Source organism: Lissotriton vulgaris, chromosome 9, assembly GCF_964263255.1.
Source record: "Lissotriton vulgaris chromosome 9, aLisVul1.2, whole genome shotgun sequence".
NCBI lineage: Eukaryota > Metazoa > Chordata > Amphibia > Caudata > Salamandridae > Lissotriton > Lissotriton vulgaris.
Genome location: NC_141697.1, coordinates 223,888,248 through 223,912,716, shown reverse-complemented (window position 1 = coordinate 223,912,716; position 24,469 = coordinate 223,888,248). Strand labels below are relative to the sequence as shown.

The window sequence follows — 24,469 nt, the reverse complement described above, 5'->3', positions numbered from 1 at the left end:
GCCTGGCGTTGTGCGCAGAGTGATCTGTCAAAAAAAATGACTATCGGTTAAAGGGAAGGAGGCGGGTGGTGACTGTGAGCAGTGGCTCGTGGTGGGTGAGCTATTTACCTGCAGCTTCGCGGTTCGTTATATGAAACACGCGTCGGTTTAGTCACAGCATTATATGCGGGGAACCGCCGGGATCTACTGTGGTCACCTGGCGGTATGTGCAGAAAGATCTGTCGAGAAATTAACTACTAATTAGAGAAATGAGTCAGGCAGTGGCTGCGGACAGTGACCTGTGGTGGTTAAACTGTTTACCTGCAGTTTGGCGGTTCGTTAAATAAAGAGCGAGCCGGTTTTATCACAGCATAATTTGAGGGGTCCGCCGAAAGGCACAATGGCTCTCTGTAAGTTGGACAAAAAGATGCCACAGAGATTACATAGTATACGCTGCAGTTTTGGCGTTACCAGGGGTTGAGGACTAGTACTTACTTCGGGATAACTTGGAGGCAGCCGCGGGTCTGGCGATCTGGTGCTCGACAACGGTGCACGTGAAAGTGATTTTTAAGGAAGGGGAGGAGTGATAGTGAACATCGTAGAAGGACTATCGTGAGTTGAACGAGAGGGGATTTTTGGCGGCCATTTTACAGTGGTGACAAGTGCTTAAGTGTCATGCATATGAGCATGTTAAAACATTACATGAACACAGTCATTTCAAGGAGGCCATTTTACAGTGGTAACAATCGTGAGTTGAACGAGAGTGGATTTTTGGCGGCCATTTTACAGTGGTGACTAGTGCTCGAGTGTCATGAATAATGAGCATGTTAAAACATTACAAGAACACAGTCATTTCAAGGAGGCCATTTTACAGTGGTAACAACTGCTCAGGTGTCATGCTTATGAGCATGTTAAAACGGTACAGCACAGTAATTTCTAGGTGGAATCATTTCCGCAGAATCAGAGGAGGGATGTCCAGTCTTCTAGTCGGTTTAACCCAATCCGAATACTGTTAGTGCGTAGGATCCAATGTAACTCTTCTTTGTTTAGTAGCTGAGTCATGTCTGCTCCTCTTGGTGGTGGTTTGATGACTGTAATTACTGTCCAAAGAAAATCCTTCTCAGTATGTCCTTTTGCGGTAAAATGTTCCACCAATGGGGCATTAGCTGTTTGGCATTTTATCCTGCTTTTATGTTGTCCAATCCTTAGCTTTATTTTCTGGCTGGTTTGTCCTATATAAATGAGCTTACATGGACACAGAATAGCATACACCAAGTTCGCAGAATTACAATTAGAAAAATAATTCCTGTCAAATTTTATGTCACCAAATTCAAACGTTTTTCCCTCTATGGTAGTGTCACAGCATATGCACCCACCACACTTAACATGGCCTAGAACCGGTGGTAGACCCCAGGCATCAGTTATGGTTGTTTTTTGTGTTTTTGAAGGGAGGGCTGCTCTAACGAGATGATCTTTTACATTTTTGGACCGTTTGAAAGCGAACATTGGTTTCTCCAGTGTCAAAAGGCCTGTATTAATAACTGGCCAGTGTTTGAGTATGCTTTTCCTGATAGCATTGGACGCCGGTGAGAATGTAGTCACACAGATGAGTTTATCTTGTGCATTTTTTTCTTTTGGTTCTAGAAGATTCTCTCTTGGGCAGTACCAAGCTCTTTTTAGGGAATTGCGTACCAATTTCCGTGGATAACCTCTATTTCTCAATTTTCTGCTGAGTATTTTTGCCTCAGCAAAATAGTCGTCCTTAAAGTAGCAATTGCGCCTAATGCGGAGGAATTGGGAAAAAGGTAGAGAATCGCGTAGGGCCCTTGGGTGATGGCTGTTATATTCGTGTGTTTCATATAACGAACCGCGAAGCTGCAGGTAAATAGCTCACCCACCACGAGCCACTGCTCACAGTCACCACCCGCCTCCTTCCCTTTAACCGATAGTCATTTTTTTTGACAGATCACTCTGCGCACAACGCCAGGCTAACTACGGAAACATAGGTTCGCCGGCTGTTCTAAATCTATAGGTGAATCCAGCTGTATTTTAAAAGCATGTTATTTGTATAGCCACAATTAAAACTTGTCGATCCCCGCTCACTCGCCGTCCTCACTCAATGCTCGCCGTTGATGTTGCACTTAAATCACCAACAAACAACCTCACTGCGGCACTCGGACCACCAGCTCACAGCCATAACAAAGCTGATTTAATCAAGTTCTCGCCCATTCACGCACAGACAAATGCCCTTTTTATGCATGCCACCTTTCACCCAATGGAGTTGATCAAAAGAACCAATGAGGATTTAAACTATATGCCTGTTATTTATGCTATTTCTTTTTACCTTTTTTCCCCTTTCTTTTCTTCCCATTTGTAAATAATGTTGATGATGTAAATGTGATGGAAAGGCCAATTGATATGGTTCTAATATTTAAGACAACAATAATGTCATCCAATGTCCTGATGATGATGCCCTCATTCTAATAGGCATCGAAACGTCGACACATAAACCCCATATGCAAATAGTGTATGTAATATGGATAATTGCAATGGTGCGGTCTAAAATTCGATGTCTGTCCCATTGAAAAGCTAATGTACAGACAAATTTTTGCTTTTTCCATTTCTGTCCTTTTTGTTGTTGTCCTGTAAATGTTGAAGGTCACGGCTGTGCCCGCTTGACATTTTTTAATAATCAAAATTATCTTTCTGACTCAAAATAAAAACCTGTCCGGATGGACAGAAGACATACAACCTATTTAGTGTATGATCATTGCTCACAATAATTCTTGTTATAGGGACCACTGTTCTTTATAATAGTTCAGGGAAACAAGACATATAGCGAGAGGGGTGTCGGACCACTCTCCAGTAGAAGCTATCTTGGAGGGAGCCACACTTGAACACGTCTTGCCCCCAAGGGTCGAACAATGGCATATTAAAGATCCGAAATTTCGATCCACGGTTCGAGACTTCACTAAACATTTGTTTATTGAAAATCTGGGATTAGTGGACTCAGGCCTGAACCTATGAGAGGCTTTCAAGGTAGCACTTAAGGGTCAAGCCCAGGCAGAGAGATAGGAGCGTCTAGAAAGGGAAAACATCGATATGTACGGCCCTGGAGAAATAAATCAAAGAGCTAGAAGCACAGGTAGGGAGGGAAGGAACTAATGCTGGGAAGACAATTAATCGCCTTTGCCAAAAAGGCCGTAGGGAGCTATCGGAGGAAAGTGTTAAGTTGCAAGATAGGGCCCCTAGATATAAAATCTATGAAATTGGAGATAAGGCCAGTCGACGCTTTGCTAGATAGGCGGGATTCCCTGAGGAGGTGGTTCCCAGAGATAATAAACATATCAGGATAAAGAAGCACGACCGGATACAAGATTGCGGAGGCATTTGCCTCTTACTATGAGAGTCTCTACACCTCCATCTCCGGACATACAGAACTGGACTGCACAGAATAACTTAAGAGATATTAGCCTACTATGTTTGACAATTGAGAAGTGGAAGGGGTTGGGGGGCGACTTGATAGTAGAGGAAATAAATATTGCAGCCCGAGTCATACAATCAGGGAAGGCGACAGGGCCAAATGGCGTCCAGCTTGAACTAGTTAAATGTTTACTTGATATGATAACTCCACACCTCCTTACAATGTACCAAGAGACCCGTCAGGACGGGATCTTGCCTAGGGATCAACGCATAGCATTGATCACAGTGATACACAAAGAAGGTAAGCCACCATTGAACTGTGGGCGAACAGGCCGTTATCTTTATTGAACTTCGAAGTCAAGGTTCTTGCGAAGGTATTGGCAAAGCGCCTGAGGACGGGGATTAGCTCCCTGGTAAATCAGACCAAGTGGGTTTCAAACCGCACAGAAATACCAGACCTAATCTGCTCAGACTGTTCGGAGTCCAGCATGTGACGAGGCGGGACCGCTCGCCGCCTGCAGTGCTCTTGTCCCTAGACTCTCTAATAAAAGAGAGGGACCCCAACAACCAAAGGGGTAGGGTACCAAGAACCCAAATGTCAAAACAGAAATTCCCCTTTGGGCGAATTGCTATACCTTCTATACTTTCAAACACAACACAACTCAAAAGGGAGCAAAGAGTTAATTTAAAGTTGAACAGATTATTCAATGAAATTTAAAAAAATATAATATCCTATCATCAATACACAATTAATATAAATACACAATTTATACAGAATAAAATGACAATGTAAAAATACAGAGGTGGGAGACATAAAATAAGGTATAAATGGATCCTATTGTCATGAGATAAATACAGTAGTCAAAACATAATCACACTCTGACATCTATATCACTTTTATAGTCAGGGTTGTTACTTCATGGACTTAACGTATTTCAACAAAAAAAAATGCACAACGCGTTTTGGTGGGCACATATTTTAAGAGCCAACATCTTCTTCAGGATATAATATTTGAATTCCACAGTTATATATAATATCTTATTAGGGCTCACACAGGACCTCACACTATCCAAACTGTCACAGCGATAACACTTTATGGCTATCAATATTCCGACAGTCTGTTCATCTATTTATTTCCAAGGTTGCTTCGAAGGTTGTAATTCATCATTTAAACCATCGAGACCACCAATATTTAATCTTTTAAAAACGGTCAGTAAGTGCAGATCATATGAACAAGTTACTTACCTTCGGTAACAATATATCTGTAAGAAACAGTAGTTAGTATTAGATTCCTTACCTTAGAATTTCCCTATGCGCTAGACTGGATCCGGAAACTTCTGCGTAGCAATACCCCTGGGCGTCGGTAGGCGTCGTCAGCGGCTCCTCGTCCGTCGTCGGCGTCGTTAGCGCCGGAATGACGTCGCCGGAGTACTTAGACGCCGCCCTTGCGCGCTGACGTCAGTTCTTATACACAGCTTTTCCGCACCAGATACGCAGAGCCATGACAGAACCAACACTGGTGCCAATGGAACTAGGGCCCTGAAAGGGGATGACCTTAACCCTAGATATCGGTTCGCAGAACGGGGAGGATGGGTGGGTCGGTAAGGAATCTAATACGAACTACTGTTTCTTCCAGATATATTGTTACCGAAGTTAAGTAACTTGTTCATCTGAAAGAAACAGGTTAGTATTAGATTCCTTACCTTAGAATAGATACCCCAGCAATACCAACCACGGCGGTGGGTCTGCGAACCAATAATCACACCAGAAAGTCCTGGAGGACGGAACAGCCAAAGAAGCCATCCCTCCGGACTTGGTTGTCCAGGCAGTAGTGTCTTGCGAACGTGTTGAGCGAGGCCCACGTAGCTGCCTGACAGATGTCCTGGAAGGGGACTTCCCCGGCCGAGGGCAGTAGTAGCCGCCGTGGCCCGAGTGGAATGGGCCCTGAGCCCAACAGGAGGTTCCTTTTTAGCCAAGGAGTAGCATGCCTTGATGCACAAAACGACCCACCGAGAGATGGTCCGTTTTTGCACCGCCCGTCCCTTCTTAGCTCCCACGTAACCAACAAAGAGTTGGTCATCCACCCGGAACGGGTGTGTGCGATCCAGATAGAAGGAAAGCGCACGTTTTGGGTCCAGACGATGGAGCCACTCTTCCTCTTTGGAGGGATGCGGAGGCGGAAAGAAGGTGGGCAAGGTGATGGACTGCCCGATATGGAAGGCTGTGACTATCTTGGGCAGGAAAGAGGGTCTTGTCCGCAACACTACCTTGTCGGATGGACAGAGAGGAAAGGAGGTTTGGAAGAAAGAGCCTGGAGCTCACTCACACTCCTGGCAGAGGTGATGGCAACCAGGACAGCAGTCTTAAGGGTAAGAAGACGGAGAGGACAGTTGTGAAGTGGCTCGAAGGGAGCGCACATCAGATAAGTTAGTACAAGGTTCAAGTCCCACTGAGGCATCACAAAAGGAACAGGGGGGGAACATATGAGTGATGCCCTTCAAGAACCTATTTACAATGGGGGACTTGAACAAAGATGGCTGATCAGTAGACTTGAGAAGGCGGAAAGGGCAGAAAGGTAGCCCTTGATAGTGCCCAGAGCAGAGCCCTGCTGGGCAAGAGAAAGAAGGAAGAGGAGAACCTCAGAAAGAGGGGCATTGAGAGGATAAACAGCCTTTGCTGTGCACCATGCCACAAATCTGTTCCACTTGCAGGCGTATACCGACTTTGTGGAGGGACGCCTGGCTGCCAGAATCACAGTAAAGACTTCAGGAGGCAAGTCAAATGGCCTCAACTGTCGCCACTCAATCTCCAAGCATGGAGGTGGAGACTGGACAGGTTCGGGTGGAGGACCGTCCCCTGCTGCTGCGACAGAAGGTCCTCCTGAAGAGGCAGACGAATCGGAGGATCGACTGACATATTGAGTTGCTCGGGATACCAGTACCTTCATGCCCAGTCCGGAGCCACAAGGATGACTAGCGCCCGGTCACGCTTGATTTTCTTCAGCACTCTGGGCAGAAGTGGTGTAGGCGGAAAGGCGTTCAACAGACCGCAACTCCACTCACGACGAAAAGCGTCCCCGAGCGGGGGCCGCCTTGGAAATTCCAACGTGCAGAACTGATGACATTGCGCGTTCTCTTCTGTGGCGAATAGATCTAACCAAGGCTCTCCCCACTGCAGAAAGAGGCCTTGCGCCACGTCCGAGTTCAGACGCCATCATGCACCTTCGGCTGAGCTCGTCCGCCCTGGCGTTCAGAGAACCTGTCAGGTGTTGAGCCACCAGGGTCACCCCCTGATCTTCCAGCCACTGCCAGAGGAGCAGAGCCTCCTGGCAGAGAGTCCACGACCCCACCCCGCCCTGTTTGTTGCAATACCACATGGCGGTGGTGTTGTCTGTGAACACTTGCACCACACTCCCCCGGTCAGAGGGGAGGAATGCCTTCAGTGCTACACAAATCGCCCGCAGCTCCAGAAGGTTGATATGGAGCCGGGACTCCGCCGGAGACCAGAGGCCTCTGATCTCCGCCTCTCCCTTGTGGACTCCCCAGCCCTGGAGGGACGCGTCCGTCACAACTACGTGCTCCTGTTGGGGAAGGGAGAGGGATCTGCAGCTGACCCAATCGCGGTCCGTGAGCCACCACTGCAGCTGTCTCCGAGATCAGGACATGGTCGGACAGGTTGCCCTGATGCTGGGCCCACTGAAACTGCAGGTCCCACTGCAGAGCCCGCATCCGCCACCGGGCGGGATGCACCAGAAGGATGCAGGAGGCCATCAGCACCAGAAGCCGCAGCGTCAACCTGACCGAGACCCGGGATAAAGGCTGAAAGGATTGTTAATGTTATGTTATGTTATGTTGTCCTGTTCCGCTGTTCGGGAGGATAAATCCGAAACTGCGCCGAGTCGAGAACCGCTCCGATGAAGAGGAGCTTCTGAGAGGGGAACAGGTGTCACTTCGGCACATTGATGGGAAAACCCCAGCTGGTGCAGGAGGTCCGCCGATTTCTGGAGGTGGCTGACGACTGTCTGGGGCGAGCCCACCTTCAACAACCAGTCGTCGAGGTAGGGGAAGACTGAAACTCATAACCTGCTGTGAGAAGTTGGCCTGACATGTGATGTTTCCAATTCTGGAACCACCTTGTATCAGTCCAAACAAACCCTTATGGTGTCTGGTTGTAAGTCAACCTTGTTAGACAAGCTATCCTAGGGGTAGCATGGACTAAGCAGCCTTAAAGGCTTAACTTAACAGGTTGTGTTAAGCGAGCTGTTTTACCACATACAATCCTGTAATACCAAATGAAAGGACACCACAGAAGTATATATTATAAAAATATATGTGTTTATTTCTAAATTAATCCCCAGTACTCTTTATGAGCAAAGGGGCACAAGCGTTAAATCAAAAGCACAGTATAACATACAAAGTTGCACAATTATGGATGAGGGCGGGTGGCCACTCAAACCATATATTAAAAAAGTGGTATAAGAAATACCAATCGAACAGTGGTTAGGCCTAGGGCCTAGGGAATCGCTGGGAGCAGTCTGGACTAGCAATGCTGAAGTCGGGAAAAGCCCGCGGGATTCGGGTGCAGCACATAAAGTGCGGCTTGCACCAATGCAATGTCAATGGTGCGTAAAAGTTACACAAAGAGAGTTTAAAGATACTTCCGCTGAACCTAGAGGAACAAAACTTAAGACACAGGCCCTAGAGGTGTGTACCAGTGTGGGAACACCGGCGTTGCAATGTTACCTCACCCACAAAAAGCGGGTGCATAGGGTCGAAGTGGCGTCGGGTTTTGACACGCAGGCTCTTGGTGCTTGGAGCTGAAGATGCTGCAGGCGATGGGAAGCAGAAGTGTCCGTGTGATCCAAGGGTGGATCGAAGTCGAGAAGTATCTGAAAGCAGAGGGGACAGAGTCTGGGTCACTCAGCAGTGACCAAGGTGGAACCAGGACGGAACCAGGCAATGTCGGGCGCAATCAGATGGTTGTCGAGGAGCTTCTCTCCGCTGTCACGTGGGCTCTGGGGCATCTGCGACGTCCAGGAGCTGGTCACGATCTGTCCCACGCAGGCTTTCGCCGTCAGCGCCGTCGGCTTCAAGATTGGAGCAAACAGCACTTGGCAAAAGCAATCCACGCGGAACTGGGTGATTGCTTCTCACTCTGACCAGGAGGGTCAGAGCGGGGCTCCTTTTCACAGGAGCTGGTGCAAATCGGGAGCAACCAGAAAAGCAGGTCGGTTTAAGGTTTTCGTCGGCACAGGGGCCACAAGCCAGCTGGCAAGTGACCGGGCCAACGCGTCGAGCCAACACGAGCAGAAGGGCCCCACGCAGCACTCGTCAAGTGTGGAGGGGGGAGCTTTGGTGCAAGTGTAGCTCAGGGTTGGGGCTTCTCAAACCCAGGTGTACAGCTTCGAGGGTCACTTGTGGGCTGCACGGTCAGCGTCTCTTGGCCTTTTCAAGATGGCGTGCCCCACGCTTTTGGTCGCCTCCACGGGTCTCAGCTCTGCAGGGACTGGAGGAAGGCAGGCAAGCTTGATCTCGTTGATCTCTGTCGCTCGAGTTCCGGCGGGAACTGCAACAAAGCAAGGGTCGAGGTGCTGGATGGTACCTGTTTGCTAAGGGTGGTCACTCCTTGACCACAAGGGAGATTCTTCAGTCTTCTACGTTGAGTAGGATGTCGAAGGGTCCAGAGTTTCGTTTCTTATGTTTCTTCAGGATAATCTGAGTTACATTGGCACTGCTCCCACTCTTATTCGAATCGGGTGGGCTGGATTACCTGCTAGGTGCCCTCCTATGGGTGGGACCCAGGAAGGGGGTGAATACACCCCTTTCCTTTGATCCAGGCCACGCTGGGACTGGGGCTGGTGTGCCCCAGAACCGGTTTGGCCGGATTATGCAAGGGGCAGCCTTGTGCTCCCCAGGCAGTATCTGGTTTCTTTGAAACCTCCCTGCTACAATCCACTATCTCCTGTCTGGGGTGGTGTAACACCGCCCTGCGACAGGAAACCCTTTGTCCAGGCCACCATCTGCCGAGTTTCGGTCAGCAGCAGGAGGACAGACCTGTGTCTGTGGCAGAGGCATCCATTTTGTGGATCTGAGGCTCTTTTAAAATCAACCGCGTTTCAGTAAAGTAACATGTCTTCTCCCTCTAGAGGGGTGGAATGCTACCCCCGTCGCCAGAACTGGCGAGGGGGTAGTATTCCCATTTGTATGACACCTTTCACGACATGTTTTGATAAAGCCAAAACAAAGTTGCTATATAACCGCGAGGATTATAAGGCACTTAATAGTATATGGTATGGCATTATCCCGGATCAGCTTAGGGAGGTTTTCCCGACAGCTGCAGACAGGCTCAGCTCATGCCAGAGCTCCATCTCACATTAAACCACGCACTCTGCCTCCAGGATTGATAAGGCCTTCCATAGGAGTGACTCACAGGTTTATATGTGTCCAGATATAGGTTTAGATATAGGTATACTATATCTAAGCAAGGGGTGATTACACCCACTTGCCCCAGCTGAGTGATCAGCCAGTTGTGTCAATTTAAGAACCAGCCAGGGGTGGCAAAAGCTATGCTACAGCCCCTGGTAGGCCTTGGTGGCACCTATGCCCTGAGCACCTATAGTGCATGGTACAGGGGCTGACAAGGAGTCCATTTCCAATTGTGGTATTTACCTATAGCACATGTATTATGAATTTAGAGAGAGAACAGCAGGCTGGGGGTCTGATTAGCAGGCCCACAGCCTCAATAAGTCGAAAACCAGTGAAGCAAAAAGCAAAGATTGGGGTGACCATAGGATAGCAGACCCTACTCTCCTACACCTGCGCAGATGAGCTGCGACCACCGCCATCACTTTCGTGAACACCCGTGGGGCTCTGGTAAGGCCAAAGGGGAGCACGGTTAACTGAAAGTGCTCGTGGCATACCGTGAACCGCAGGTAGCGCCGGTGGGCAGGCAGGACGGGATGTGGAAATAAGCGTCCTGCAAGTCCAACGCTACCATCCAGTCTCCTGGGTCCAGGGCAGCCAAGACCTGAGCCAATGTCAGCATTTTGAACTTCTCCTTTTCAGAGAAAGCCGTTGACGTTCCGTAGGTCCAAGATAGGGCGCAGGCCCCCTTTGCCTTTCTTGGGTACCAGAAAGCAGTGGGAGTAACAACCACACCATTCTTCCGGCCCAGGAATGTGCTCGATGGCCCCTTGTAGAAGTTGCATGTGATCCCCCGACACGCAGTGGTATTGCAGGGGCATGGCATGGCTCCCCTTGAAGGGGAGGGAGTAGCCCCTTCAGACGATTTACAGCACCCACATGTCTGACGTGACAGTGCGCCAGTGGAAGTGGTGATGGCGAACCCTGCCCCCCACTGGCGTCACATGGGCCTGAAAGCACAGACTAGGAGGGTTTTGATGCGGATGCTGCGGGGGAAGGTGTGGACTGACCTCGCCGTTGTCCCCGACAGTCGCAAAAGCAGTTTCCACGGCCGCCACCGCGCTGTGTGTTAGTCTGCGGTGCGTGGCTGGCAGCACGTGTGGGAGAGCCCCTTTCTTGGGCACTAAAAAAGAGCGAAAGGCACCAGTTTGCTGGCGTGGGGCCGAGAGGCCCAAGGACTTGGCCGTAGCCCTGGAGTCCTAAAAACGCTCAAGCGCATGGTCTGCCTTGTCGCCAAAGAGGCGAAGGCCATCAAACGGCATGTCCAGAAGGGTGGCCTGGACATCAGCCGAAAAGTTGGCGGTCCTCAACCAGGCGTGGCGTCGAACCGACACCGTCGTTGCCATCGCTCTGCCCAGTGAGTCTGTGGTATCCAGCCCACACCGGATGGAATGCAGTGCCGCATCTCGACCCTCCACAAGGGCTTGGGCGAGTTTAGTCCGAACCACCTCCGGACATTGTGGCAGCACGTCCGCGACCGTGTCCCACAGAGTGTGGGTGTAGCGGCCCAAGAGGCACGCAGTGTTAACTGACCGCAGTCCCAAACTCAGGGAGGAGAACTCCTTCTTACCGAATTGCTCGTACCTCTTGGATTCCCGATCGGGCGGAGCCGTCAGGAATGCGGTCTGGAAAGTAGAGGCCTGGATAACCAGGCTCTCGGGGTGGGGTGGGTGGACAGGAAGCAAGGGTCACCCGGAGCCGGGCGGTAGCGTCTGGCCACGTTCCTATCTACAGGCGGACCTGTAGCGGGCTTGGACCAAGTGCCCAAAAGAACGTCACACAAGACCTCATTAAACGGCAACAGAGGCTCAGCCGAGCTTGCCTGCGGTTTAAGGACCTCAGTGAGGAGGTTAGTCCTCACGGCCGCGACAGGGAGCTCTAGGCCCAATACCTTGGCCGCCCGCATCAACACTAAACTGTAGGTAGCCCCCTCCTTCGTAGTCACGGTTGGAGGGGAGACAAGGCCAGTGTCTGGCGAAGTGTCCAGCCCAATGGCATCCCCAAGCTCACATGTCCAGTCCTGTTGAGACTGGCACTCCTGTGCCAGAGGGTCCACAGACCCCTCCCAATCCCCTTCGCCACCCATCTCCTGAAATTCAGGTTCAAAGGACGGGGCCGGTTCATTGAAGTAAAAATCTCCAAGCGACGTCGAGAGCGGCACCGGAACCGAATCGAGGGTAGGATCGGGGACGGCGTTGCCCTGAGGTGGCGCGGGGGGTGACACCCTAGGGGCCGGCGAGGTCGTGAGGTCGACTGGCGATGACCCGGATCCGGAACCGGATCCAGTGGGGGCCTGCGGCGCCGGGACCGAAGTAGCCGGCTGTGCCGGGGCCGAAGCGCCCGACGGCGTCGGGCCGAAGCACCCGACCCGCCAGGCCCCCAGTCGGGGCCGCTGTGCCCGAAGGCGCTGCGGAACCCGACGGAGGGAGCGAGCTCAGGGCCATGAGTTAGCGCTCGATCTCCTCCAGCTTCGCGTCATGGCCAGGGATCGGGCGGTATGGGGCAGGCACGACGCCAGCGACTCCGGTGGAGCGGCGTGGGTGGAGTCACCCGAACCCCAGACCGCGTCGCGCGAGCGTCGCGGGGTGGTTGGGGGGGGGGGGGGGGGTGTGGTGGGGATTGGGGGGAGGAGGGTCGGAAGAGCAATGACGCCTTCCCGACCTCTCATGCCTTTAACCTGAGGATCTTGAGCCCGAAGATCCATGTCGACTCTCGGAGCTACGACGACTCAGACCCCGCGACCGGTCCCTCGACCTCCTTCTGGACCGGGTCCTTGAACGGCGCGGGCCGACTGCCGGAGCTCAAGTCGCTTGCGGGACCGCTCCCGTCTAGCCTTGGTCGTCAGAGCCCGGCAGTCGGAACAGGCTCGGTCGTCGTGGTCGGGCCCAGACAATGAAGACACCGGCGATGGGAGTTGGTAACCAACATCAGTCGGCTGCAATCGACGGAGGGTTTGAACCCGGGCATCCCTACCGGCACCGATCAAAATTTTAGTCAAAAATTTACTAAGGGGTAGAGCTTCTCCGGATCTGCGCTAGCTGGCGCGGAAAAAAGAAGAACTGACATCAGCGCGCGATGGCGGCGTCTAAGTACTCCGGCGACGTCATTCCGGCGCTAACCACGCCGACGACGGACGCGGAGCCGTGGACGACGCCTACCCACGTCCAGGGGTATTGCTATGCAAAAGATTCCGGATCCAGTCTGACGCCTGGGGATATTCTAAGGTGAGGAATATAATACTAACCTGTTTCTTTCAGATATCCAAATTATATTTCAAATAGTAAATGGTGTAGCGGGTTACGTTGTAATCCCAGCCACCTCAGACGCAAAACCGCCAGCGGTCTGCTTAAATTCAGGAGTGCGGTCAATCAGGGCGTACGCCTCAGATGATCTGTATTTTTGAGTTGAAATACGTTAAGTCCATGAAGTAACAGCCCTGACTGTAAAAGTGATATAGATGTCAGAGTGTGATTACGTTTTGACTACTGTATTTATCTCATGACAATAGGATCCATTTATTCCTTATTTTTTGTCTCCCACCTCTGTATTTTTACATTTTGTGATTTTATTCTGAATAAATTGTGTATTTATATTAATTGTGTATTGATGATAGGATATTATATGTTTTTACATTTCATTGAATAAACTGTTCAACTTTATATTTCCTCTTTGCTCCCTTTTGAGTTAAGTGTTATGTTTGAAAGTATAGATGGTATAGCAATTCACCCAAAGGGGAATTTCTGTTTTGACATTTGTCTCTTGTCCCTAGACGCCAGCATGGTATTTGATATCGTAGAGTGGAATTACCTGTGGGCGGTCCTGCCATGTATGGGAACTGGACCAGCAATCATTAGCTGGGTAAAACTGCTGTATGAGAAACCATTGGCTAGAGTGAGTGCTAATGCCGCGGTGTCTCGAGAGTATACCCTGCAAAAAGGAACAAGACAGGGATGACCCTATCCCCAAAATTGTTTAAGTTGGCACTGAAACCGTTATCGGTGTGGGTTCACCAGGACCCTCTGATTTGGGGTATCCCAGTGGGGGAAGAGTGGGAACAGCGTATTTCCCTGAATGCCAATGATATGCATCTGTATGTTCAGCGCCCGAGGCAATCCGTTGACAGGATCCTGCAAATCTTTTGCATATTCAGAGACTTCTCGAGCTATTGTATCAATTGGACCAAGTCCTTATTGTTCCCATTAGTGGGAGGGACACCTAGTCTCTCGTCGAGATGTGTGGTCCCACTGGAAATGGATGAATTTAAATACTTAGGGATAAATATTACAAGGGACCCCCAACAGTTCTACGAAAGAAACCACTTGCCACAATTAGGTAGATTTAAAAGGGATGTCAAGAGGTGGAAGACATTGCCACTACCACTAATGGGCAGGGCTGCTCTATTTGAAATGAGGACGTTGCCCCGGTTTCTCTATGTCCTGTAAAACACCCCTTACCCAGTTCCGCTGATGTTCTTCGGAGCGGTGGAGACTTAACTGCAATCCCTCCTTTGGACAGGAGGGGCGGCACGGATCGCCCTACACATATTACAAAGAGGCGTCTATGAGGGGGGACTGGCGATATCAATGGTAAAGTTGTATTACTGGGCTGCTCAGCTGACCACGGTGAATGACTTGATGTTTGGGGACAGGACGAAGCCTGTCGGTAGAGTGGACATAGTTTATATGGAGGCCAGAGGCTGTGCACAGTTGCTATACTTTAAAAGAGTGTATAGGGACCTACAGACACACACAAACAGATTGTGGTTAAAGCCTGGAGAGAGGCATTGAAATATTTGTGGTGGGTAAAGAAGCTGACGGCAATGCACCCATTGTGAGGGAACCACCAACTAGAGGAGGTAGGCAGACTAAAGGGCTTCGGGAAATGGGAATTACTGGGGCTGGAAAAACTTGGCGATACATGGAGGCACCAGGCATTTGTGCAGTTTGGTATTCTCTAAAGAGAGTATGAACTAAGAAAGGTTGAATGGCTAGGGTACCTGCAGTTGGGCCATGCTATACAGGGTTATACCCGGGGGGGTGAAGCACTAGCAGATGCCTCCCCCCCGGATGATAGACTCCTGACAGAAAGCGATATCGCTGGTATATAAAAAGCTACTGAATAATGTGCAAGACCCCTTGGTAGCACCGAGAGTCGCGTGGGCAGGAGATGGACTGATAGACAATGAGGATTGGAGGGCAGCCCTGCAGGGACCTAGATAAGTGGCAATTAAGTTCCAATTTCAGATTAATCCAGTTAAAGGTCTTCCATCGTACTAACTGCTTCAGGGGATTCTGCACCGCTTGGGTAAGGTAGAATCATCACTATGCCACAGGGGTTGGGGCCAGGAGGGAACGTTCTACCACCTGATATGGGAATGAACACAGACACAGATATACTGGAGTACAATAGGTAGAATCATGGCACAGGTAGCAGGTAGTGGCCCTCTTAAAGCCGAAATGGTTCCTGTTACTGATCCCAGGAGAGGTGGCATAACCAAGACATACCGGGATCTGTCTGGCGTTAGCGGCAGTGGTAGCCAAAAGTAACTTAGCTAGGAGCTGGGGTGCCCGTACCCTGCCAAAAGTTGATGAATGGAAGGTGGATCTTGACTGGTGCTAGTAGGCAGAATGTGCTATTACCACAACAGAGGCTGTCAGAAGAAATGGGAAAAGACTTTTGGACACTGGCAAGCTTATCGAGGGTTGTGATAGGAACCATAGACTAACGAGAGGTCAGCGTCAGTGGAGTATATCCAAGTGTGGCTTCATAGGATGACAGTGGTGCTAATGGATTGAATCACAGTACCTAAAGAACCTAAACTGTCCCTTCAGGATTGGAGTCCAAACCATTATTAATATCAGTGAAGAGCTTTTTGAAGGTGATCAAGGGCAAAACGGCTTAGAAGGTACTAAGAGTTTCCCATACATAGGGCAATGGATTTCGGAAGCAAATACTTTTTGTCCCATTGAGTTTAGTATTTAGGGATGTGATGAACCGCCGGAAGTCAGGCGGAGGTGAGGCCTGGTTGTGGGTGGGGCCGGAGTCCGCCGGCAGCGTGGTGACAGCGGGAGCCCACCGAGAGCTCCAGAATCAGAACCGTCCCAGCAGCCGAGCCACGAGGGTCACAGCGGAGTCCAGTCTGACTCCCTTAGAGAGCTGGGTAGTCTGTTTGCGGCAGCGGGAATAAGAGGCCAGGCGAGGAGCCGCGCTGACATCACCCTACTTACCGAGCAGAGCAGCTGCCCTGTGTGGCAATGGGCAGCTGCCATTAGAAGAGTCACTGTCGAGGGGGGACCACGTGAGGTCTCTCTGCCCTCGAGGGCATTGTCTTGAAGAGAATACGGCCTTGCTCTGGATAAGGGAAGGGCCGGCCACATTTGCCTGAGCCCTTACTTTTAAAAAGGGCGTTGCGGGGCGAGCCCAGGACAGGGCCCAGAGTACATTACCGCAATTCCCTAAGGGAGAGGGGAGACTTCTGTACTCCACACTGAGTGGAGGATTACGGCCTCATAAGGTGATGTTGCCTCCTGGCAAGTTATAGGCGCTATGCCCCGATACGATTATGTTTTAGGTATTACATGGCCCCCTGTACAGTGAGGGGATGTGTTGATAATATGTGCAGGCTGCAAGTGTTTACTATGTTGACTGCTAATGCCTAATGCTTTGTGCCATATTACCAGTAGTTACTGGTCGCCCTAACTGTTGTTATGACAGATGCCCAATTGGCCAAAGTGATTTATGTTATCCCTTTGAAATCATGACAAGTACCTAGTGGCACAGTGATATATATATATATATATATATATATATATATATATATATATATATATAATTGTGTTCTAATGTGTTTTTATGGATAATACAAATGCTATTTTTATATAACCTTGTGTGGAGTTTATTTTGTGGTGTGCCAAGTGTCTCGCTGCTGTGTGAGAGTGCTGTGCAAAAGCTTTACGCATTGCCTCTGGGATAAGCCTATCTGCTCTTCCAAGCTACCAAGGGGGTGGGCAGGGGTTATGTTCAATGTGTAATTGTGGAAACATGTAATATTTTACTTAGCATAAGCTACAGCCATTTTGACTGTGGTATCCATTTTGTTTCCTTCGTAATTCGTTAAACTCTGCTGTTTGCCTTTTCACTCTGCTTGTGTCATCTATTTTAGTTGACCTCCTGAAATGGCTGAACAATGTATGTGCTGGGGATTTGTGGCTGCCAATGCACCTGGTCTTAGATGTTATTTGTTGACTGTTTACTGCTGCCATAAGCATTTCTGCTCCCCCTCCCTATTTGCTGACCAAGTGGATATCAATCTGCCCTTGTTTGCTGATGCTATTTGTAAACGTGTTCCTTCCATTTCTGTCCACATGCTTACAGTACAGAAAAAGAGTATATAAAGACGATGGTCAGTGAGTTCAGTGTACTACCTCCTGAAACACTTGAGTGTTGTGTGGATGTGGTCCCATTCATGAGTGACTAATAAACGTGTCATTTCATTTCAACTCCAGTGGCGATCTCTATTTGTTAGTCTTCGGAACCCGTGGACGAGAGGGTGACCCTGCACCAGTGTGCTATTTTTTTGGTACATTTCCACAACTCCCTTGCCCTGACTAGAGTGGTGGGTTCTGCCTGGCTTAGGCGCATGCCCTAGTCAACCAGAAATCCCCTTTCAAACCAAGAGGAATAAAAGATAAGAACCTAAAATTGAGCAGAGAAAAATTTGAGTCAAATGGCTGGTAAATAAAGACCGGTAGTGATTAATGTAGTATACCACTTGGCACCAACTGATAAACTAAACTATTACTAAGACCAAAATCCCAACACTGACATATTGAATTACAGAGCAAAATCAGTCTTCCTAAAAAAGACTTGCATAGAAACCAAGTTTGCAGAAATAAGGCATCAAGAAGTGAAAATTGTATACGAGAAACTTGCTATTCAGAATCTACGTACAAATATATGTGCAAATTGGAAGGCAGATTGAATACCTAACACATGAAAATTCATACACACGTATTGGCCATGAGCTCATAACTTCTGAAGGCTGCTACTAAAGCAAAAACAAAATGTACTGGGCAAATAAAGCAGGTACACACAAAACCTAAAATGAATACAAAATAAAAACAGACTCACTGTCCTTGCAATGAAAGCTGTCGAGCAAACACAGCTGATAGTTTTAGCAGCTACCAAAAACTATCACTTAAAAAGACTAAACACACGTGATCTGGAAGAACGGTGTTTAATCCCCAAGAAATTTGTCAAACTTGTTTAAACTAAAGTAGTAAGAAAATGATATAGCAACATCACAAATCATGAATGGTTGCCGATTTTAAAGTGCCAAATTCCACTAATAAATCATGTGATTGTACTTTTGAGTTAAACAACACTTAACTGCATAGACTTGTTTTTGTATCAGGCAATTTAACACAGTATGTTTCTTGCACTGAATAGAGATTTCTATTTTTCAAATCAGGACATCACAAAAAATAACTAAGTCAATGATTAGAAAAATGACAGGGGTAATATGATCTCTAGTTTTTTCAGAAGAGAACAAGTATATACCTGTCAGCTTGTAAATCACATTTAGGCAGGCAAATTACAGAGTATTAAAATAAACAAACTATACATGCACACAATTGATGTTAAATGGTTTTATTCTTTAAGGAAAAGAAAAGGCGAGACATGCAGAAAATTTGTTGAAAGAAAATAAACAATGGTTTCATTACCTTTTGGCGTAGATTATTGGCTAATTCCTTGATATGGGGCAAATCTTTTGGCGGCACATACTTTTCAAGCATTTTATCAAAGTCCGGGTGAGACATCAAAAGGAACAGCATCTTTCGACCATAGTACCTAAAATATAGAAATGTATTTAAATGATTACAAAGAACTTAACATTTTTAACAAAAATGTAATTATTGTTGTGCTGTCTTCCTAATACGTCTTTTTTTCACCATATACATAGTTATCCTATGTTCACTACTTTATCACAGAAGCAGATGTAAAGCCATTAATGTTGTCTTGGAGAGGAATGCCTATGTTGTTGAGAAAATTCCAAAAGGATTACAGGCAAATTAAATATGAATATTCACCTGTAACAGTGATGGGTTTACTCTCAAATGTAAGACATACCTGATACATTGTGAATAAGTGGTAACCAGGTTCTGGAACACATGACCAGCTAGTTTACCACTACTTTTCTTCAAGAAATGTTACCAAAGAATCTATGTTCATAATCATCAGTACAAAACATACACAAAGTGTCTACTTTCACAGAATACTATATATCATGTTTTACGGCTGATTTGGTGATATCACAAAGACTGAAAGAGGTCTATGGTCTAATGTGGATTCTGGGAAAAAGAAATGATCATAAAGATACAATTTTGGCAATGTTAGACACTACGTGAAGTAACACGAGTGCCTTCCTGTGTTGGCAGTCAGCCCTCCGATGGCTTCGCTGGGAGCATAGACCCATACAGGAGACTCTTATGGCATGGCGCCTGGCTTCTACAAATGGCCTGATTGGAGGGCTTTGATCGGTGGAATCTTCTCAGCATCTCCAAGCAGGGGATGTATGAAATGGTTCAAAGATTAAATCCTTTACGGAGCTACAGACAGACGTTGTGCTTCACAAGTCCAATTTTATTAATACTTAAAATTATGCCACACCCTGACAGTTTACCATCCTACTTTGACCAACCTACAGGAATACATCCCCCCTGGAGCCCAAAGTCACTCTTGGCCCATTGGGTCAGGGAGACATCTCAGCCTCTTAACGATCCCAATTACCCAATGCCGCCAGACTAATTTAAAACTCTAAATGAACGAGATTCCCCTTAGATGAGAGTGCAAAGATGGTCCCATGGGAATTAGTCATCTCCTTGTGCCTCATCATGCTGAAATAGCGCTGATTATCTTACCTCATGCCCCAGTATCTTGAGAAAATGGGTGCACTATCTGGGTCTGCCTGCCCTAGATGTGCTAATGACGACTGTGGCTTCTTCCACTTTGTGAGTGCCCCAGCATCGCTTGCTACTGGGCCAAGATTTTCTCTAAGCTTTTTAGGATAATAGGGTGCTCAATTGATTGGTCAGCCTGCATCACTATGCTAGGTATCCCCGAAGAAGTGGGTGGTCCCAGAGATGTACGTTTGTGGGCATTGACATCTCCATGGCCAAGCAAGACACTGCAAATCTGCCCAGGCCCTTTATCAGGCTGAATGAAGGGCAGCAATGGACTGGCGCGCCAAACTGGAGCTAACCGATTGTTTTTGTGGAGTTTAACTTTTCTTTTGGCTCATCTTTGTCGTCTTGATCCTGGCTGCTTTACTAAGCAGGTGTGTGAAATTGTATCAGGAAGGGATGGGTTGACTAGCTCCAATCTGTCAGTAATTCATTAACTCTTTTACTACTTTGCGCCCCTAAGGATCACATCTTCATTCCACTATAGCATTTACTCAACATGCCGTCTCCCCCACCTGAATCTGTTAGAACTCCACTTCCTCCTACAGCATGAGTTGCCTAATGGACGCCATACAGTACTAGTTACCTGTGTATCGACCTTTGCAACCTCATTTGTCTGGGTTCTGTCCTCAATCCTCAATTCCCACACCCCACATATCAAATGAATCAAAGTAAGCTGACAAATATGTAAAATCAGAGAACTCTTTAGTCTCGATATCTCTTGCAACAACAAACTACTTTGCAAACTACACACAATCTACCACCATCCAGGAGACAATCAGGTTTTCATAGAACAGATCATAGAAACCATTGTAACGAACAATGGACATCAGTGTACTCAAACCTTCCTCAGAGACTTAAACCTTCACTGGCATGCCCTAAATGATCTTGCTGCAATTAACAGTTTTAAAACCTTCAATGCTGATCTTAACCTGACTCAGTTCTGTGACAGGCCAGCACAAAAGATTAACCCTAGATTTTATCATTGCAAAGCCAAATTCAATTCAATTGGAATCTATCCTCTGGGGCGGGGGGGAGAGTTTAAAAAATAAACAGCACTTAACTTAAAAAGCCGCCAACTCTCCTCCATCATCGTCGTCTGCTTGGTTTAAAAAGCCGCCAACTCTCCTCCATCATCGTCGTCTGCTTGGTACGGCAAGAACAGGAAGCACAAACAGGCTCCTCTACGCCAATCACAACGCTGCGTTGTGAATGGTCTGAGCACTGTGGTTCAGCGCTCAGGCAAGCAGTGGGAGCCTGTGCACGGTCTCCACCAGGCTGTGCATTACGGCCTGGGGGGGAATATGCTAAATGCGCATGACTGGCCAGCCCAGTAGGGCCGGCCAAAGCATCATGCACACTTGGTGCACATATTTCCTCCACCCCCTGCTGGCTTCGTAGACAGACAAGCCCGTCCCAAAACCTGCTTCAGCAAGAAAAATAAAATGATAACATTGTGTTGGTATCATTTTATTTTTTCTTCTTTGCATTGATATAAGCATTGGGCGAAGCTCTTCCGCCTTAGCAGAGGACCCACCACTGATGTGCCGTAAGGTTACATTTAGAGGAAAAGTAGAATACGATTAAACATCTAATATGTCTATTATTTCTTTAGATATTTCTTTTACTCAAGAGTACTCTTCTAAAAGACATTATGGAAGCAAAAGCAAACTGAAAGTACGTAAATGAGTATTGATTAACCTGGTTTCCTGTGAGCCATCTTGAGCAAACCTTGCTATGGCAGGTAAAATCCGATCTGTCACGTCCTTAATTCCAGACAATATTCGCCCTGGCCCCATCCCTGCTACAACTTCTGATAGGTGCTGAGCTGTGCATTTTCTTACTCCCAGGTGAACATGACTAAAAAGAAAAAAAAGAATAATTGTCAGTTACTTAACAAGTGAAACATATCCTGGAAACTGCATAGATTTAAGTATTCATTTTGTATCTCTTTCACCATCCAGTCTTTTTGCTCTGAAAATGCACAGTAATATATGTATTAGACAGTATAAGGTTCCTGGCAACACAACGCCTGAATTTCACTCACCCTGCGGGCCGATGTATTGGCCACGAGGAACGCCGCCTTCTAGGACAGGTGCTGCAACAAAGCCTTATGAATAGGTTCAAAAGGCTCCTTCATCAATCTGGACAGCACCACATTCAATTCCCATGAAGGCGAAGGAAGCCGGACAGGAGGGAACACTATCTTCAAGCCTTCCAGAAAATCTTTGATCACAGGGATCTGAAAACTGAAGTCTGTGAAGGGCATTTCCTGTAGGCAGTCAGCGCAGCAAGATGAACCTTAATGGAATGGATATTAAGGCCAGACTGCGCCAGATGCAGAAGATATGGAAGGATGACATCTTCCTTGCAAGTCGTCGGGTCATAATTCTTGGATTTGCACCAGATGCAAAACCTCATTCACTTGTAAGCATAGGAAGTCCGAGTGGATGGCCGCTTAGCCTCCTTCAGTATGTCCATGCAATCTTCAGGTAGATTTAAATGGCCATATTGCACTATCTCAGGAGCCATGCCGCCAAACTCAAAGACGAGAAGTTGGGGTGCAATATCTGCCCCCCGAACTTCGTGAGAAGATCCGGCCTGCACGGCAGCCGTATGTGAGGAAGGAGAGACCGGTGAAGCAGGTCCGTGAACCACCACTGCCTGAGCCATTCCGGGGCAATCCGGATCATCCGCGCCCTGGACTGGGACAGCTTGATGAGCACCGCCGAAATCAGGGGAATGGGTGGAAAAGCGTACAGAAAGCTGTTCGACCAGTTGATCCATAGTGCATTCCCCAGCGTCCCCTGCGTCCCCTGCTGGTAGTACCTGGAGGCAAAGTCTCGGCATTTGCTGTTTTCGGCGGTGGCGAACAGGTCTATGTCTGGAGTACCCCACTTTGCGAAGACTTCTCCTAGTAATTCGTCGTTTATGACCCATTCGTGGTTTTCCTGAATCAGTCTGCTCAGTGCGTCCGCCTGAACATTCTGCAAACCTGGTAGATGGGTAGCCATTATCGTCAGTCCTCTGGCCAGAAGCCATTGCCAGATCGCCTGCGCCTCCTGAGACAGAGTGCTTGATCTTAAGCCCCCCTGCTTGTTGAGGTAATACATTGTGGTCGTATTGTCAGTCTGTACAAGCAGAGAGTTGGTCTGGAAGGACGGAAGAAAGGTCTTCAGTGCCAAGTGAACAGCTCTGAGTTCCAGGAAGTTGATGTGATATGTGGACTCCGTCTGGGACCACGTTCCTTGAATCTGTAAGTCTCCGGAGTGCGCCCCCCAGCCTTGGAGAGAAGCATCCGTCACGATAGTCTGAGTGGGAATGTCCTTGTGGAAGGGAACCCCTCTGAGGAGATTCTCTGCTGAACACCACCACTTCAGAGACTGAAAAGCATGCAGAGACAGTCGTATCCTGTCATCCCAAGACCCTTTCCTCTGATCCCACTGATCCTCCAAGCACTCCTGCAACGGTCTCATGTGCAGTCGTGCGTGTGGCGTTAGGAAGATACAAGAGGCCATCGATCCCAGTAGAGAAGACACCGTCCTCACTGTTGTAGATGGAGTGGTCATAAGAGCCTGAGCCTTCCGAAGGAGTGATAATCTTCGCTCCTCCGAAGGAGACACGCTTGCTGACAGCGTATTGATGGTGGCTCCCAAGTACTGAAAGCACTGGACCCGAGTCGGGACAGACTTGGACATGTTGATGTGCAACCCCAGCTTGTTCAAGAGAACGCACGTCTTCTGGAAGTGTGCTTGAGCTTCCGAGAAGGAGGAGGCCTTGATCAACCAATCGTCCAGGTACGGGTAGACAAACACCTTGCTCTTCCTTAGGTGTGCTGCTACCACTTCCATGCACTTCGAGAATGTTCTGGGCGCAGACTTCAGTCCGAATGGTAGTACTGTATACTGATAATGATTGGCGCCGACTTGGAATCGCAGGAACTTCCTGTGTTTGTGTGCAATGGGCACATGGAAGTACGCATCTTGTAGGTCTATAGCACATAGCCAGTCTCCCTGTTGCAACTGAGGATAAATCTGATGCAACGACAGCATGCGAAACTTCTCTCTGCGAATCAACTTGTTTGCCTACCGCAAATCCAGAATGGGCCTGAACTTGTTCTTGTCCTTCTTGCGAACCAGGAAGAACCGGGAGTACAGACCTCTTCCTCTTTGGGACAGAGGTACGTCTTCTTTCGCCCTTTTCCTTAACAGGATATCGGCCTCCGCCTGGAGCTTGCGCAGCTGAAACTGTGAGCTGACCGGAGGAATTGATGTAGGCTGGCTGGTGAACCGAAGACTGTATCCATTGCAAACAATATTCAGCACCCACTTGTCCTGAGTAATTTTTCTCCACTCTGCCAGAAAAAATTGAACGCTTCCCCCCACCAGAGCGGGTAACGGATGTAAGGGAAGTAATCGCTCATGGTCGAGACCCAGCCGGGCCTTTGTTCGCTGTAGAGGACTGCTGGCCCCCTCTACCCTTCTGGCGCTTCTGGAAGGGTCTCCGGTACTGCTGCTGTTGTTGCTGCTGCTGTCCCGAAGACTGTCCTCGCCTTCTGCCCTGTGCACCGAACCGTCTCTGGAACGGGCGGTAAGCTTTCTTTTCTTTTGGCTTCTCCAAGCCCACAGCCGTTAGGGTCTCGGCCTCCGCTTTCATGCGGGCCATCTAATTGTCGGCATGCTT

General features: G+C 48.4%; 1 protein-coding gene across 1 annotated transcript in view; it reads right to left on the bottom strand.

The window, feature by feature from the left end:
• Nucleotides 1-24,469, bottom strand: part of TOGARAM1 (TOG array regulator of axonemal microtubules 1) — an 871,068-nt gene that overhangs the window by 166,483 nt on the left and 680,116 nt on the right. Inside the window, exons 16-17 of the mRNA XM_086937344.1 lie at nt 21,488-21,646; nt 18,548-18,674 (exon numbers count right to left, since the gene is read on the bottom strand). Of these exons, the coding sequence (XP_086793470.1) occupies nt 18,548-18,674; nt 21,488-21,646 (286 nt within the window). The remainder of the gene's footprint in view (nt 1-18,547; nt 18,675-21,487; nt 21,647-24,469) is intronic.